Raw genomic sequence first — 13,857 nt, 5'->3', positions numbered from 1 at the left:
ACAAAGGAGGGAGGTACAATCCAAGCACCCAGGGATGGACGGCAGCGTTGGCGTCTTGGGCATGGCCCCGGGGGCCAAGTCTGGCCGACCAGCTGGGTGACCTAGGGCTAGTTCCTGAACCTCTCTGTGCCTGTGTTCTGGGGCTGGCTCGGTGCACACGTCAGTCACTGGGAAGAGTCAACAAGCTTGTCCACAAAGCACATGTCCCCAGCCCTCAGAGGCGCTCTGGCCACGGGGCCGAGCTAACCTCAGGACGCCCCAGGGACCCGGATGAGGTGTCAACTTTGGATGGGCCGAAGGGACAGGCAGGAAGAGGCTCCTTGAGGAGGTGGCCCTGAACGGGAGCAAGAAGAACAGGAAGAAGGTTCCTGGTGGACAGAAGGACCACTGCAAAAGCCTCAGCGGACAGACACTTCCATCAGGGCACAGAGAGGTCAAGGCACTTAGCTCCAGGGCGCCCAGCAAGATGAAAGTGCTGGACTGTGAGCCCCTCCTCCGCCTCGGGAAGCCCCAGAAAATGCCGTCCCTGCCACTCAGAGGCGGCCCTGTCCAGCAGGTTCTGAGCGCCCCACGGCTCTCTCCGCCAGTGTCGCCGTCCCCAGCTGCCAAGTGTCGGGAATGGCCCAGGCCAGCCCCTGCTGTCTGCGCCCGGGTCACCCCCGTGCCTCCCCTGAGGCTGGCAGGGGACACCTCCCTGACATCTGATACTGACCCAGAGTCCAGTGCCACCAGGAGCCAGGACCGTGCAGCCACCTGCCCCTGAGCCACTCAAGGGCCACTGGGCAAGAGGGAGCCACAGCAGACTCCAGGCAAGAGCAGGCCCTGCACCCGTCCAGGTCTGAGCTGCCCGTGAAGAGCATCCCTACCAGGAGCCCCTGGACTTTCCACCCCACCCCTCCAGCAAGCTGTGTCCCCATGACCCAGTGGCCGTCTTCATCCGTGGCAGGCCTGACAGAGACCACTTCCTGCTGGCCACAGGAAGTGGCCCTGGGAGCCGACCTGGCGCCAGCAGGAACCTGCAGGGGCAGGGACCCCACTTCCTGCGCGGGCTGGGGACCGCTGGTGGCCCTGCTGCCCCGGACAGGGCTGCAACTGGGGACCAGGGAAGCCCCTTTGGTCAAACTGGTGTGAGCAGGTCCCTGTGCCCTGCGATGCAAAGGCCCCTGACCCAGAGGGAGGCCAAGGGTCCCCCAGGCCACAGGCTGAGCAGGCTACGTGCAGAGACCCCGCATGCCCGGAAGGGCCTTTTGGAGGGACCCAGGTCCTGCAGGGACAGTCACCTCCCTTCTGCCCACCCACCTGCAGGGCTAGCAGCGCCCCTCCCACAGTCCCCACTCTATCCACTCTGATGCCCACACAGGGGACCCAAGTGGGACGATCATCTCCTGACCACAGGTGGCAGGTCCTGCATCCTGGACACCGTCCTCCCCACTGGGGGCTCAACACTGTGACCCCAGGCCCAGGGACAATGGGGTCTGGACATGGTGAGAAGCACTGGCCACCTGGCCCCCGCCCAGGAAGGGGAGACCAGCTCCAAAGACCCACTCCCCGTGCTCCCGGGGGCCACTGCGAAGCAGAGGGTGACCGTGGCCTTGGGCCCAGCCCCGGGTCCCCCTTCCCCACCCCGCGGTGGCTGCAGCAGGCTGCAGGGTCCCCAGAGGTGGCGAGCACAGGGACCGAGCACTGGAGGAGGACTGTCCCCAAGCAGGACCCCAGGCTGGAAGGGCCGCGGAGGCCCGTGCGCAGCTCCACTGTCACCCCAGGGGCCACCAGGCCAGGATGGGATGAACACAGCCAGCACGTGCCCTGGGTCACAGGAGTGGCCCCGGGGTGGACCTCAGTGCCACTGGCAAGTGGGATGTGACAGGCCGAGGTCCCTGCTGGTCACTGCGGAGCACTGTGCTGACACCGGCTGCCCTGGGCCTGTTCCCTCGAGTGGGCAATTCTGCTCCTGGTCTCAGTTCAGACCTGTCCCCAGGGGAAGGGCCTGACTCCACTGTGGACGCCATCCCGACACCGTGGCTTTCACAGGTGTGTTCGGGAGCCGGGGACTCAGGTCCCACGGCTGGTCAGTGGCAGAGCCGGCCCCCTCCTGGACACGGTCAGGGGTCAGGGCCCGGCTCAAGGCCACAGTGATGCCTGAGTCCCCTCCCCCTTCCTCCTCAAGCTGCTGGCTAGATGTGTGGCCAGGGGCAGGGGCGGGGCTGGACACCTGGGGACATCTGGACACTGGCCTTGGCAGCCTCCTGGGCTGGTGGGCCCTCCCACCGAGGGTCCCCTCTGCAGGCCCTTAGACCCCGGGCAAGGGTCAGCACCAGCTGCGGCTTCCCCTCCACAGGGGACCTGCCAGCCTGTCCAGACCCTGGCCATGCCCTCGCGAGCTGCCCCCAGGGCCCACGTGCAGAGGGGGCCACCTGGTCTGGAGGTGGGACAGGGCCGGGCTGGGACCAGGGCCCAGTGTGCACCCTCTGCCACCCGGGCACTGCCTGGAGGGGCGAAGGGGTCTGCGCCACCCAAGGCCCGGCCAGCGAGGCCCGCGCACCAGAGGCTCCTCACACAGCGGAAACGCACCCAGTGGATGCTGACCCCTCGGCCTGGGCCAGCCCACTCCAGAGCATCTGCAGGGATGGGACTGTCCACCCACACGTGATGCGGGAGCCTCTTCCAGGTGACCAGTGCCCCTGAGGGACGGATCAACCTTCGTCCTCTTTAACACATGCAGCCACCTAAAGGTGGGCCTCCCATCCTCCCCGCCGAGTGCGTAAAGAGGTCAAGCTTCCCCGGTTCACCTCTGAGCTCCAGGCCGGGCCAGCAGCCAGCAGAGCTGGTCAGGCACCTTCCTGAGCTGGTCCTAAGTCCCCAGGGAGAACTAGTAACGAGAAAGACCCCCGTTCAGATCCAGAGCTGGGTGCAGGGCGCACGCCTGTAGATCTGGCAACTTGGAGGCCGAGGCAGGAGGATGGCAAGTTCGAGGCCAGCCTCAGCCACTCAGCAAGATACTGTCACTATAAGAACTTTTTTTTTAAAGGGATTGGGGATGTCCTTTGGACACTTCCCATGGGTCCATCCGATGAGATGTGAGCTACCCAGAAAGACAGGAGAGTTAGAGATGGACAGAAAAGATTCAGGTCCTTAAGTACCCATGGGGGACAGGTCTCTGATGTCCCCGGATGGGGCAGTCATGTCATGTCCACATCCACGGCCCCAAGAAGGCCACACATAATGGCATCTGATGACCCCCCACCCCAGAGGTGGGGGGGATGGAAATGACTCAACCTGAGGTTTCAGGAGAGGCTGTGGCGGGCCTCCCCTCCTGGCTACTCGGCCCTGCCTCCACTCAGCCTCCCGGAGGCCAGGCTGCCCGTGCCCCGGCGCCCGCTGTCCCCCAGCGGACCCCGCCCGTGGATCTCTGCCCTGCAATCCTGCTCCGTGCCGTCCCCCAGCCCCGCCTCCGCGCCATCCCCCGGCCCCGTCCCCGCCCCCGCGGGCCTCACTTGTTGAAGAGGTTGAGGCCGATGCGGTAGTGCCTCTTGCGCACCACGTCGTGGCTGAAGGCGGGCGAGTCCCAGCTGTGGCGCGCCTCCTTGTGGTAGGTGGGCTTGCTCAGCGCCTGCTCCCGCAGGCTGTCGCGCGACGACGACTCGGAGCTGCAGTGGATGGTGTCGTTCGAGTTGGACGTGCTGTTGATGCTGTCGTTGTCGCCGTCCGAGTAGTCCGACTCCGACTTGCTCTGCCGGTTGGCCGAGCCATTGATGGCCAGGTGGCCCTCCAAGGGCCGCGGCGGCCGGGTGCGGGGCTCGGGCTCGTCGCGGGTCCCCTTGACGCCGTGCGCGATGCGCTTGGGGCTGCCCTGCGGCCCGACCCGGCCGCGCTCGTAGGCGCCCGCCCTCTGCAGCGAGCCTCGCTCCGAGCGGTCGCTGAGGTCGGCCGAGCTGTCGCTGGGCGGCTCGATGGTCAGCAGGGGCAGGCGCCCGGCGCGCAGCCGCGGCTCGGGTCGCTCCAGGGACGCCGTGCCACCCGCATCCGCGTCCGCGCGCTCCTCGGGCGTCGCCAGCGCCCAATAGTCGGCGGCCGCGCCACCCGCCCGGAGCCGCGAGTCCGACTCCGCGCTGGACGGTCGGTCCCCGGCCTGCGACAGCGGCAGCGGCGGCGACAGCTCCTCCTCGTCGATGTACAGCGTGACGTCGCTGTAGGAGGCTGTCATCTCGTCCAGCTTGTGGGGGTCCAGGCCGTGCAAGGCCGGGGGCGGCTCGCTGTCGCGGGCGCGGGCCACCTCGGCCACGGGCACCTCCTCGGCGTGCAGGCTGCGACAATTGAGGGCGTCGTCGATGGACTCAGCCAGCGACTTCACCTGCCGGGAAAAGGCGTCCTCCAACTCCGTGATGGCGTCCGCGAAGTCGCCGGCGGGGGCCGCGGGGGGCAGCGCGGCCGGCGGCTCCCCCAGCTCCGCGCACTCGGCGGGCACCAGGGTCCCCAGCGGGGCGCCGTCGTTGGTCACCGAGACCTGCTTGCCCTCGAAGTAGGAGCTGTGCAGCTTCTCGGGACCCTCGAAGGAGAACTGCATCCTCATGTTGGACAGCACGATGCGGCGCGACATGCGGCTCTCGGACATGGAGCTGCGCAGGCGCTCAAAGTTCTTGTTCATCTGGTACTGGCGGAAGGCCGTCTGGATGGTGCGCGCCGCATGGCGGGTCACCAGGCGCCCCCCATACTTGCGCTCCAGCATCTCCACCTGGCGGGAAGCAGAGAGTGAGGCCGCCCTGTCCCCAGCTCACCCACCCCCAGCCCTCGGGTTCCAAGATGGAGCCCAGGGGCGCTTACCCACCGAGCCACCTCCCTGAGCCCCGTCCCCAGCCCTTTTTATATTTTATTTAGAGACAGGGTCTCGTGGAGTTGCTTAGGGTCTTGCTAAGTGGCTGAGGCTGGCCTCCACTTTCGATCCTCCTGCCTCAGCCTCCCCAGCAGCTGTGATGACAGGCGTGCGCCACCACACCAGCCTTCTCCTTATTCTATAGGAATGTGACCTGTGAGGGCCTCACCGTGTCCCCAGACAACTGCTGAGGAGGGCCTGTGGATTCTGGGGTCAAAGGGGAGGCATGGGCGGCCCTGCAGGGCTTCTCAGAGCCTCTCAAGGTGGCGGGAGACCACACTGAGGTTTCCAAACGGCCTGAGTCACAGATGCCGTGGGTCCTGGCACATCTTAGGGTACAGCCTGATCAAACCCCCCTAGAGATGCCGGCAGGGGTGAAGCCAGCCCCCTGGGGGCCGAGGACCTGAGGTAGGTTGGGGCATGTGCCAAACACCCCAGCAAGGCCCAAGCGCTGAGGACAGGCACCAGGGTTCAAGGCCAAGTGCCTGGCTGTAACCCTGCCTCTGTCCCCGGGAACCGCGGGGGCTCCCCAGTTTCCCCATCTGGAAAGTGGGACCTGCCTCCTGGGCCTCTGGGAGTCCTGGGTGTCGTGGGTACAAAGCGCTCAGCACACCCCAAGCACGGGGTCCGCAGCTGTGCAGACCCCAGCTGAGTGGCTGAGGCTGGCCTTGAACTCGTGATCCTCCTGCAGCTGAGCCTGTGCTGTGAGCCCTCAGCACCCCCTGCGCAGGCGGGCAAACTGAGGCCCAGAGGGACGGGCCCCCAGCTCCAGCGGCCTGCACCAGAGCTGGGCCAAAAGGCGGGCAGCCCAGCCGTCCTGGGCCGCAGGAGGTGGCAGGGCAGACGACGGGCTCAGGGCCTGGGGATCAGGGCCCGGGGGTGGCAGGGGCAGCAGTTTCTCTCCTGCTCTGAGCTGCTGGACACCACCCAGGGCACCACCTGCTCCCAGGAGCCAGCTGAGCCCCGTCCTGGGGGTTGCCAGTGGACCCCGCGAATCCTGGGGCCACTCAAGGCCCGAGGCCAAGCGTTAGGAAAGCCCTTCCGGTCCCTAAGGCCCAAGGGTCCCTGGCTCCTCCTGCTAGGCCTGGACGGGGTGTCCCAAACACCAGGCGCTCCAGGCCCCTCTCCTGCCAGCCTGGGCAGGCGGTCACCTGCTTCCCCAGCTCTCAGGCACCTTCCCAAGTGCGTGTGTGACAGAAACTTCCAGAAGGTAGACAGTCTCTGCACTGAGTCACCAAGCAGGCCACACTGGGCCAGGCCAGGCCAACCCGCCAGGTCAGTCTGCGTCCTGGAACCTGGGGAAGCAGCCGGCAGCCCAGGGGCCTCACACCACCTCCTGGGCGCTCAGACGGGCAGGGAGGAGTGACCGGCTGCAGGGGACACATGGTGCCAGAGAAGGCCCTGTGGCCAGGGCTGTGGCTCTGGCTCTCACTCACCCGAGGGAAACTTCTGGAACAGTGTCAATAAGGAACCGAGAGGAATGCTCACCCACAAAGCAGAACTGCCACCTCTCAAAGACTCGGGGACATTCCCCGACACCCACCCAGGCTCTGTGCAGGGCCAGAGGCCAGGGGATGCATTCAACCTCCCTGGGGTTCCCCTATTCCTCTGGGGCTCCTCTCACTCCCCCGGGCTCCTCTCACTACTGCGGGTGCCGTGTCCCCGATGATGACCTCTTGTGGAATGGAGCACCCACTCGCCTCAGGCAGTGCTCATGCTGTCTGCCGATTCCCGTTTTTACCTTGCCTGCTGGGAAGCTCAATGGAGCCTGGACTGCTCTGTGCCTGTCACCTTGTCTCTTGTCTCTGCACCACTTGTTCCCTTTGCAGTCCTCACACACACCAAGCTCAGGTACCTCGGGACTTTTGCAGCTGCTGTCACCTCTTTGGGGAATACCCAGTTCTCACATCCACCCCCTTATTTGACGCTGCCACCACCCAGAGCTACTCTATTTCTATTCTTTTTTGGGTACTAGGGGTGCTTAACCCCTGAGCCCTGTCCCCAGCCCTTTTTACCTTTTTATTTTGAGACAGGGTGTTGCTGAGTTGCTTAGGGTCTGGCTAAGTTGCTGAGGCTGGCCTCTAATTTGCAATCCTCCTGCCTCAGCCTCCAAGTCGCTGGGATGACAGGTGTGCGCCCACCGTGCCCAGCAAGCCACTCTCTTTCCCCCAATTTTAAGGCCCTTTCCAGAACTAAACTGACCCTTTTTGCAGGGCTGCGCCTCACATGCTGGGAGGGCTCTGTGACACCCAGGGTCCCTCCTGCTGCCTTGCTTACCCTGCCCATCATCTTAGCAGGGACAGGGACACTCCTCTGTCCCCCTCAACCCCAAGAGGCTGCCTCTTAGCTGGGCACGGTGGCCCACACCTGTCATCCCAGTGGCTCGGGAGGCTGAGGCAGGAGGATCTCGAGTTCAAAGCCAGCCTCAGCAACAGGGAGGCCCTGTCTCTAAATAAAATGCGAAATAGGGCTGGGAGGGACTTGAAGGCCCCTCTGATGCCGTGGAGGCCACAGGGGGAGGCCAGGCGCACCTGGTCTGCATGTGGTGTCCACTCTCGGGGGCTTGGTCCTGGCCTCTGGGGAAGGAGGATGGCCTTAACCCCACCTACCTGCTTGTCCTGCAGGTCTGAGGACAGCTCATAGCTCTCGGAGAGTGACCGCGAGCGCTTGATGGCGTCCTCCTCGGCCTGCTTGCGCAAGATGGACGTGGAGTGCTGCAGCCGGGGTCTCCGTGGGCGCTGCGGCCCTGCGTGCAGCCCATAGGCGCCGGGCGTGAGCTCGCACTGCTCCGGGCTGAGGCTGGCCCCGGGCACTAGCGGGCCCTGGTGGTAGGCCGAAGGGCTGTCCAGGGACGTGCCGGTCTCACTGCTGGGGGCCTCGCCCTCGACGCTGCAGGGGGAGAGAAGTGTCCTGTGAGCCGGCATCGGGGACCCGGGCGCCACCTGGCCAGGCACCTGCGGCCCGCTCCCCGTCCCACGATGGCGTCCCCACGCGCCTGAGGGACCCCGAGGAGACCCTGAGCAACACCATCCTGTGGATCCCGGCCACCCACGGGCTTCGTGTCCTCAGTCAGACCTGCCCCTCTCCAGCAGCCACCGACGCCACGGAGTGGCTTTGTTTATGTGAGACTTCCCCGGGGACAACGAGCGGTATGGCCCCGGGACTGCTGGCAACTCAGTCTGGCACACAGTAGGTGCTCAGTAAATACGGTCAGTCCCTCTCTGTCACCACCTGGATTCTATACGCCCCCAGGGCCTTCTCTGAGTGGCTGAGGCTGGCCTCCAACATGCAATCCTCCTGCCTCAGCCTCCCAAGTAGCTGGGATCACAGGCGTGGGCCACGGCACCCGGCCTGAGAGGTCTTCACCAGGCAACTAAGTCAAAACAGGGACATTAGGGTGGACCCTGGTACAATAGGGAGGAGATCAGGACACAGATGGGCAGGGTCGGGGGCCACGTGGAGACACGGGAGGCGCCCTCCACAAGCCCAGGAGATGGGCCTGCCAGAGCCAGCAGGGCCCACGCCCCATCCCCTGGCCTCCAGCCGTGAGATGGCAGTGTCCCCGGCACCTGGCCTGTGGCACTGTCCGGGCCGAGAACTGGGCACCAGGTTCTGTAGACATTTTCCTGAACCCTTAGAAGGAGAATGGCAGGGGCCACCTACGGGGAGAAGACCCTGCCCGAGCCACCAGCACTGAGCGGGCAGTGGGCCAGAGCCCGGGGTGGCCGCCGGGACCTGCTGCCTCTCACGCCCTGTGTCCAGCACACCCCTGACCTCTGCACAGCGGTGGCAGCGCAGGGTCAGCCAGGGGGACAGTGGGTGGGGACAGCCAGTGGGGACAGCCGGGCCCACAGGGTGACTCATCCCGACTCTGGGACTCAACACTTTTCATTCTGTGCAGATGCTGGGCCCCCCGTGGACAGCTTTCTAGCAAGGGACAGGCCAGAAGGAAGACATGGACACACGTCGCCAGTGTGACCTCTTGTCCCCCTGCCAGGTACCCTGTGCCCGGGACATTACTCAACCCAGGGCTGGAAGGGACTTGAAGACCCCTCTGGTCCCTGGGGCAGGGTGGAGGTCTCAGTGGAAGTGGCCCAGGAGGACAGGGGACCCAGGGGCCACCCAGGCGGTGGGAACGCCCTGCATTCAACAGCTGGCCAACTGGTCTACCCGGGCCCCGCCCTGTTCCTGCTGCCCTCGGGGCTTCGGGACTCCACTGCCCACTGTCAGCTCCCGGGAGGGCCTGGCCGAGGCCCGGGGTGAGGCCCGGAAGGAGGCCGGCAGAGCTGGTGTAGGGGGAGCCTGGCCCCGGATCCAGGTCCACCCTGAGCCAGGGCCACCAGCCAATCTCAGCTCTCGCTGACTGGCTGACATGGAGGGACAGAGTATCCACTCCAGCCATGGGCTCTGGCCTCCAGGGACATCCCATCTCGTCCCCAGGGGCTCGGGTGTCAGGGCACATGTCGTTTAGGCCTGGCCTGGCCTCTGCCTGGCTGTGACCATGGCCATACCCCGCCTCTGCAGGCCTCAGCTTCCCCTCAAGGACGCCAAGGTGGCTCCCCTTCGAGATCCCCCAACCTCTGAAGAGCCACCGTCCCTTCTCCCCTGCACCCACCACTTCCTCTGGGCCAGTGCATAGGATGGATGGGGCCACCTAACGCTCTGCCTGGTGCCCGGCCACAAAACCGCGTTCCTCTACTGACCGTCTGCAGGAGGGAGCGAACCGCCACTCTTGATCTCAGGCCTTTACTCCTCAGAGGATGGAGGACAAAGCCCAGCCCATGCTGCCTGGCCTCCAGATCCAGCCTCCAGGCCCAGCCTCCAGACCCAGCCTCTAGACCCAGCCTCCAGGCCCAGCCTCTAGACCCAGCCCCCAGTGGGGCCCGCACTCTGTGGCCTGGTCTGTGCAGCCTGTTAGGACATCACAGCACCTGCGTCCCCTGCTGTGTTTCAGTCGGAGGCCAAATCTGTGTCTCTGAGCCCAAGGCTGATGGGAGACACGGCCTTGAACTGGGGGAGACACAGCCAGGCTCCCAGGCAAGAGAGGGGACTCAGTGGTCCTCGAGGCTGAGTGAGCGGCATCGAGGAGACGGACGGGTCTCCTCGGGGTCCCTGAATGGAGCCTGAAGCCCTTGGAGGCACTGAACTCGTGGAAGGGGGCGTGACCCCGAGTGGCCACCAGCAGTCCAGGGCTCAGGACCAAGGCCCAGCCTGGGACTGCGCGGGGCCGGCCTCCCCCAGCCTGGCTGCGTGGCGGGGACACGGCAGGACATCAGCGTGGGTGTCCTCTGCCCTGGAGGGAGGCGTAGGGCCTGGGAAGGGGCCCTTTGGGATACGAGGTGGAAGTACTTAGGGGCTGTGCGGCCCAGAGGTCCTGCTCTGTGACGCTGGGGACCAGCAGGTTCCAGAATGTTCTAGGGAGAAAGAACCAGGGCTCTCCTTAAGAGCATCCTCTCCAGGAAGGGAGGTTCTGACAGTCACCCCCAGCCTGCCCCTTGACCCCTGGGCAGCATCCCTTTCCTCCTACCCCCCAGCCAACGCCAAGTGCATTCAGCTGTCACCAAGTCTGCTCAAAAGTCTACGCAGAAGCCAGGCACAGTGGGGCACGCGTCATCCCAGCGGCTTGGGAGGCTGGGGCAGGAGGATCACAAGTTGGAGGCCAGCCTCAGCAATTTAGAGAGAAGCACTAAGCAATTCAGTGAGGCCCTGTCTCTAAATAAAATACAAGGTACAGCTGGGGACAGGGCTCAGTGGCCGAGTGTCCCTGAGTTCAATCCCTGGTACCAAAAAAGAAAAAAAAAATCTATGCAGATGGCGTCCCCAGGGGTGGGACACGGTGTCCCCAGGGGTGGGCTTGGCGCCCTTCCGAACTGCAGGGAGAACAAAGCAGAAAACTAATCGCAAATGGATCCAAATGTCCCAACGTGACAGGGGACACCCAGGGGACCCACACGGCCCCGGGCTCACAGCCGGCAGCCAGCAGGGGAGGAATTCCTCTGTGATCTTGGAGGACCCTGTCTGACGTGGAGGACGTCCGTGCCCCCAGCAGCCACCCGAGTGCGACGCCTGCGTCAGAGATGACCAGAGCTGATGAGCAGAACGGTCAGTGTCGCCTGTCGACAAGCCCGGGCAGTCGAGGGAGGGGTCGCGATTAGCATCTAGTTGGTGGCCCCCGGTCAGGAAGTCACCAGATTTCATTCCCGGAGATTGGGCTGCCACGTGGCTCCTCCTGCCTCCTGATTAGGAGGCCACTCTGCCCGGTTTCTTCCTGGGGGGGAGGGGGACTGTCCAAAATGTCATATAACTGTGACTCTTTCCCTCCCAGGCAGAGGGGCAGATGCCCTAAAGACTCAGAGCTCTAAAATGAGGCTCATGTGCTGGCCACAGTGGCCCACGCCTGTCATTCAGTGGCTTGGGAGGCTGAGGCAGGAGGATCACAAGTTGGAGGCCAGCCTCAGCAAAAGTGAGGCCCTAAATAACTGTCCCTAAATATAATACAGAACGGGGCTGGGGAGGTGGCCCCGTGGTCGAGGGCCCCTGGGTTCAATCCCCAGTGGGCTTCCTAGCTGAGGGCAGTGGCGCACGCCTTTGATCCCAGCAGTTTGGGAGGCAGAGGCAGGAGGATCGCCGATTGGAGGCCAGCCTCAGCCACTGAGTGAGACCCTAACAAAAAAATCAATAAGGAGGCTGGGGGCTGAGGCCCAGGGGGCTCAACCTCCAGGACCCAGGGAAACCGGCTTAGAAGCCACGCTCACTGGGCGGTCACGCATGTTTGACTCGGGTTCCCGGGACACGGGCCGAGTGGCGTTGGTCCCTGGAGGTGCACTTGGGGAGGGGCACAGAGCCGCCCCCGTCCCTGGCCCCGGCCTCCCACCTCCTGAGCCTCACCGCCCAGGTCAGGCCCCTGCGGAGCTCTGTCCCCAAGCCTGCGCCACCAGATGGCCCTCCACGGCCCCACGAGCGTCCTCCACAGCAGCCCAGTGACCATCTCCGACAACACGGGCCACGCACAGCTCGAGCCACGGGCAGGACAGTCCTGGTCCCTGGCGATGCCCGGCAGTTTAGTTTCTGGAACGTTCTCTGGCAGTTGGGCGGCCCCACGTTCTCAGAGGAGGCTCCGGGTGCGGGGGGCCCTTCCCGGAGATTTCCCCCAAGGACGGACGCCCAGGCGCAGGGAGGTGACCCGAGGACGCTTCCCTGTCACAAGTGTGGCTGGACCTGATGCCCTGCACCACCAGGGACCTGGTGGCCCTTCCCACACCAAGGACACGAGGCCAGCGGCGGGGGATGTGTCTGGGTCGCGGGAAGTCAGAGGGGAAGCCACTGCTAGGTGAGCAGCCGGAGAAGCCACCAGAAGCCACACTAGCCACCAGCCCCAGTGTCGGGTCACAGTGGACGGCGGCTGGGTCCCTGAGCCCCAGAAGCTGGCGCACTCATGTCACCTCCTCCCTGCCCCGGCATATGCGCCCCAGGACCAGGGTCCCCTGCAGCACAGCGGGCCAACGGGGGACCGGAGATGGCCACCAAAGCAGCGGGGACCACCACCTGAGGGAGGCAGCCGGGGCCGTCACCATCCACGGTGACCACGGGCTCTCCTTAGCGAAGGACACCACGCCCCACGGTGTCCCCAAGGTGAGGAAGGGGCTCAGGAGTGAGCGTTGCCACCAGGTGTGCAAGCCACAGCTGTCGGGTCCCCACAGGACAGGGGCCAAGGGGACGGCCCCCACCGCCAGTGCCACGGGGCCTCTGTGATCCTGCCCCGTCCCCTGTGCTCCCTGGCCTCTGGGGAGTCGCACGAGGGCCCCCTGGGACCACCGCTGCCCGCTTCCTCTCCCTGTGGCTGTGGGGCAGCAGGGGACAGTAGTGGGGGGCGTGACCAGCCCTGGCCTCCAGCAAAGGCAGCAGTGACCAAGGGGAGGAGGGACCGTGTCCAAGACGGGCACAGGCTGGACGGCAGGAGCCCGGGCTGGGTGGCCCCACTCGACGGCAGGGGTCGGGGCGAGGGGCTGTGGGGTCGAGAGCAACTCCCCTCAGCAAGAATGTCCCCAGGGCAGCTCTGGGCCCGGGCAGGGGAGCAGGGGACCCCCCTCAGCGTCCACGGTGGTCAGCATGGCCGGCTCCCATGAGACTCAGTCCTATAGGAACAGAGAGGTCAAGTGTCCTCCCCGAGGGCAGCACAGCTAGGGCGTGAGGGCGGCCCGATGGGCCTCGGGGTGCAGGGTCGGCCCCAGGGCCTCCCTCGGTGGCAGGTCACAGGATGGCGCAGCACGCGCAGAGGGCACCGGAGCCTGGGCTCTCCAGGTCCTCACGGGAGGGTCCCCACACCAGCCACCGTCCCCGCCACCCCGCAGGTGAGGACTCGTGACACTGCAGGGCTGGGGACTCACAAGGAAGGGAGCCATCAGCTGGGGACACGGTCAGCACAGACGTGGGGCTGACCATCTTGGACTCCTCCGTGAGCCTGCTGGGCCCCAGCTGCGCCGGGTGTCACCACCTGGGAGGTGGCGGGAGCAGGGACCGCCAGCCTCCTCCAGAGGCCTCGTCGAGGTCGGGACAGAGCAGGCCAGGCCTTGACCCTGGGGGTTCTGGGTTGCTGGTGGCCAGCCCTGGCCACGTCACTTGATAACGCCACCCCCTTCCAAGAAGGCTGGCCCCGGGCTGATGACGCAGGTGACCTTCCAGCCCCGTCTGTGGCTCCATGTCCACCCCAGAAGCCTCGGGCCAGGTGCCGGCACAGGCCAGAGCAAAATGCCTTCTGACTACGTCTGTCCCCGCTCGCCTCTAGCCCTCCTCGGTCCAGGTGTCTGATTTCCTGAAAGGGACACCAGATAAGGCAGGGACAGCTCATGTCCAGCCCTCACGTAGGGCTTTGTGTCTCCCTTCGTGGCCTGGGCCACATTAACCAAGGCTGACCACCCAGAAGAGAGGAGGTGATGATGCTCTTGCTCTGCACGGGGCTTGGGCCTGTGTTACCTCAGGCTCCGGAC

General features: G+C 65.3%; 1 protein-coding gene across 5 annotated transcripts in view; it reads right to left on the bottom strand.

The window, feature by feature from the left end:
• Positions 1–13,857, bottom strand: part of Iqsec1 (IQ motif and Sec7 domain ArfGEF 1) — a 198,047-nt gene that overhangs the window by 19,529 nt on the left and 164,661 nt on the right. For all 5 annotated transcript variants that reach the window (XM_071605845.1, XM_071605847.1, XM_027931925.2 and 2 more), the window contains 2 exons: positions 7,480–7,759; positions 3,495–4,732 (listed from right to left, as the gene is read on the bottom strand). In XM_071605845.1, the coding sequence (XP_071461946.1) occupies positions 3,495–4,726 (1,232 nt within the window). In that variant the 5' untranslated portion in view covers positions 4,727–4,732; positions 7,480–7,759. The remainder of the gene's footprint in view (positions 1–3,494; positions 4,733–7,479; positions 7,760–13,857) is intronic.

Source organism: Marmota flaviventris, chromosome 20, assembly GCF_047511675.1.
Source record: "Marmota flaviventris isolate mMarFla1 chromosome 20, mMarFla1.hap1, whole genome shotgun sequence".
Classification (NCBI taxonomy): Eukaryota; Metazoa; Chordata; class Mammalia; order Rodentia; family Sciuridae; genus Marmota; species Marmota flaviventris.
The sequence above is the reverse complement of the archived record's forward strand: the minus strand, read 5'-3'. Positions and strand labels throughout refer to the sequence as shown.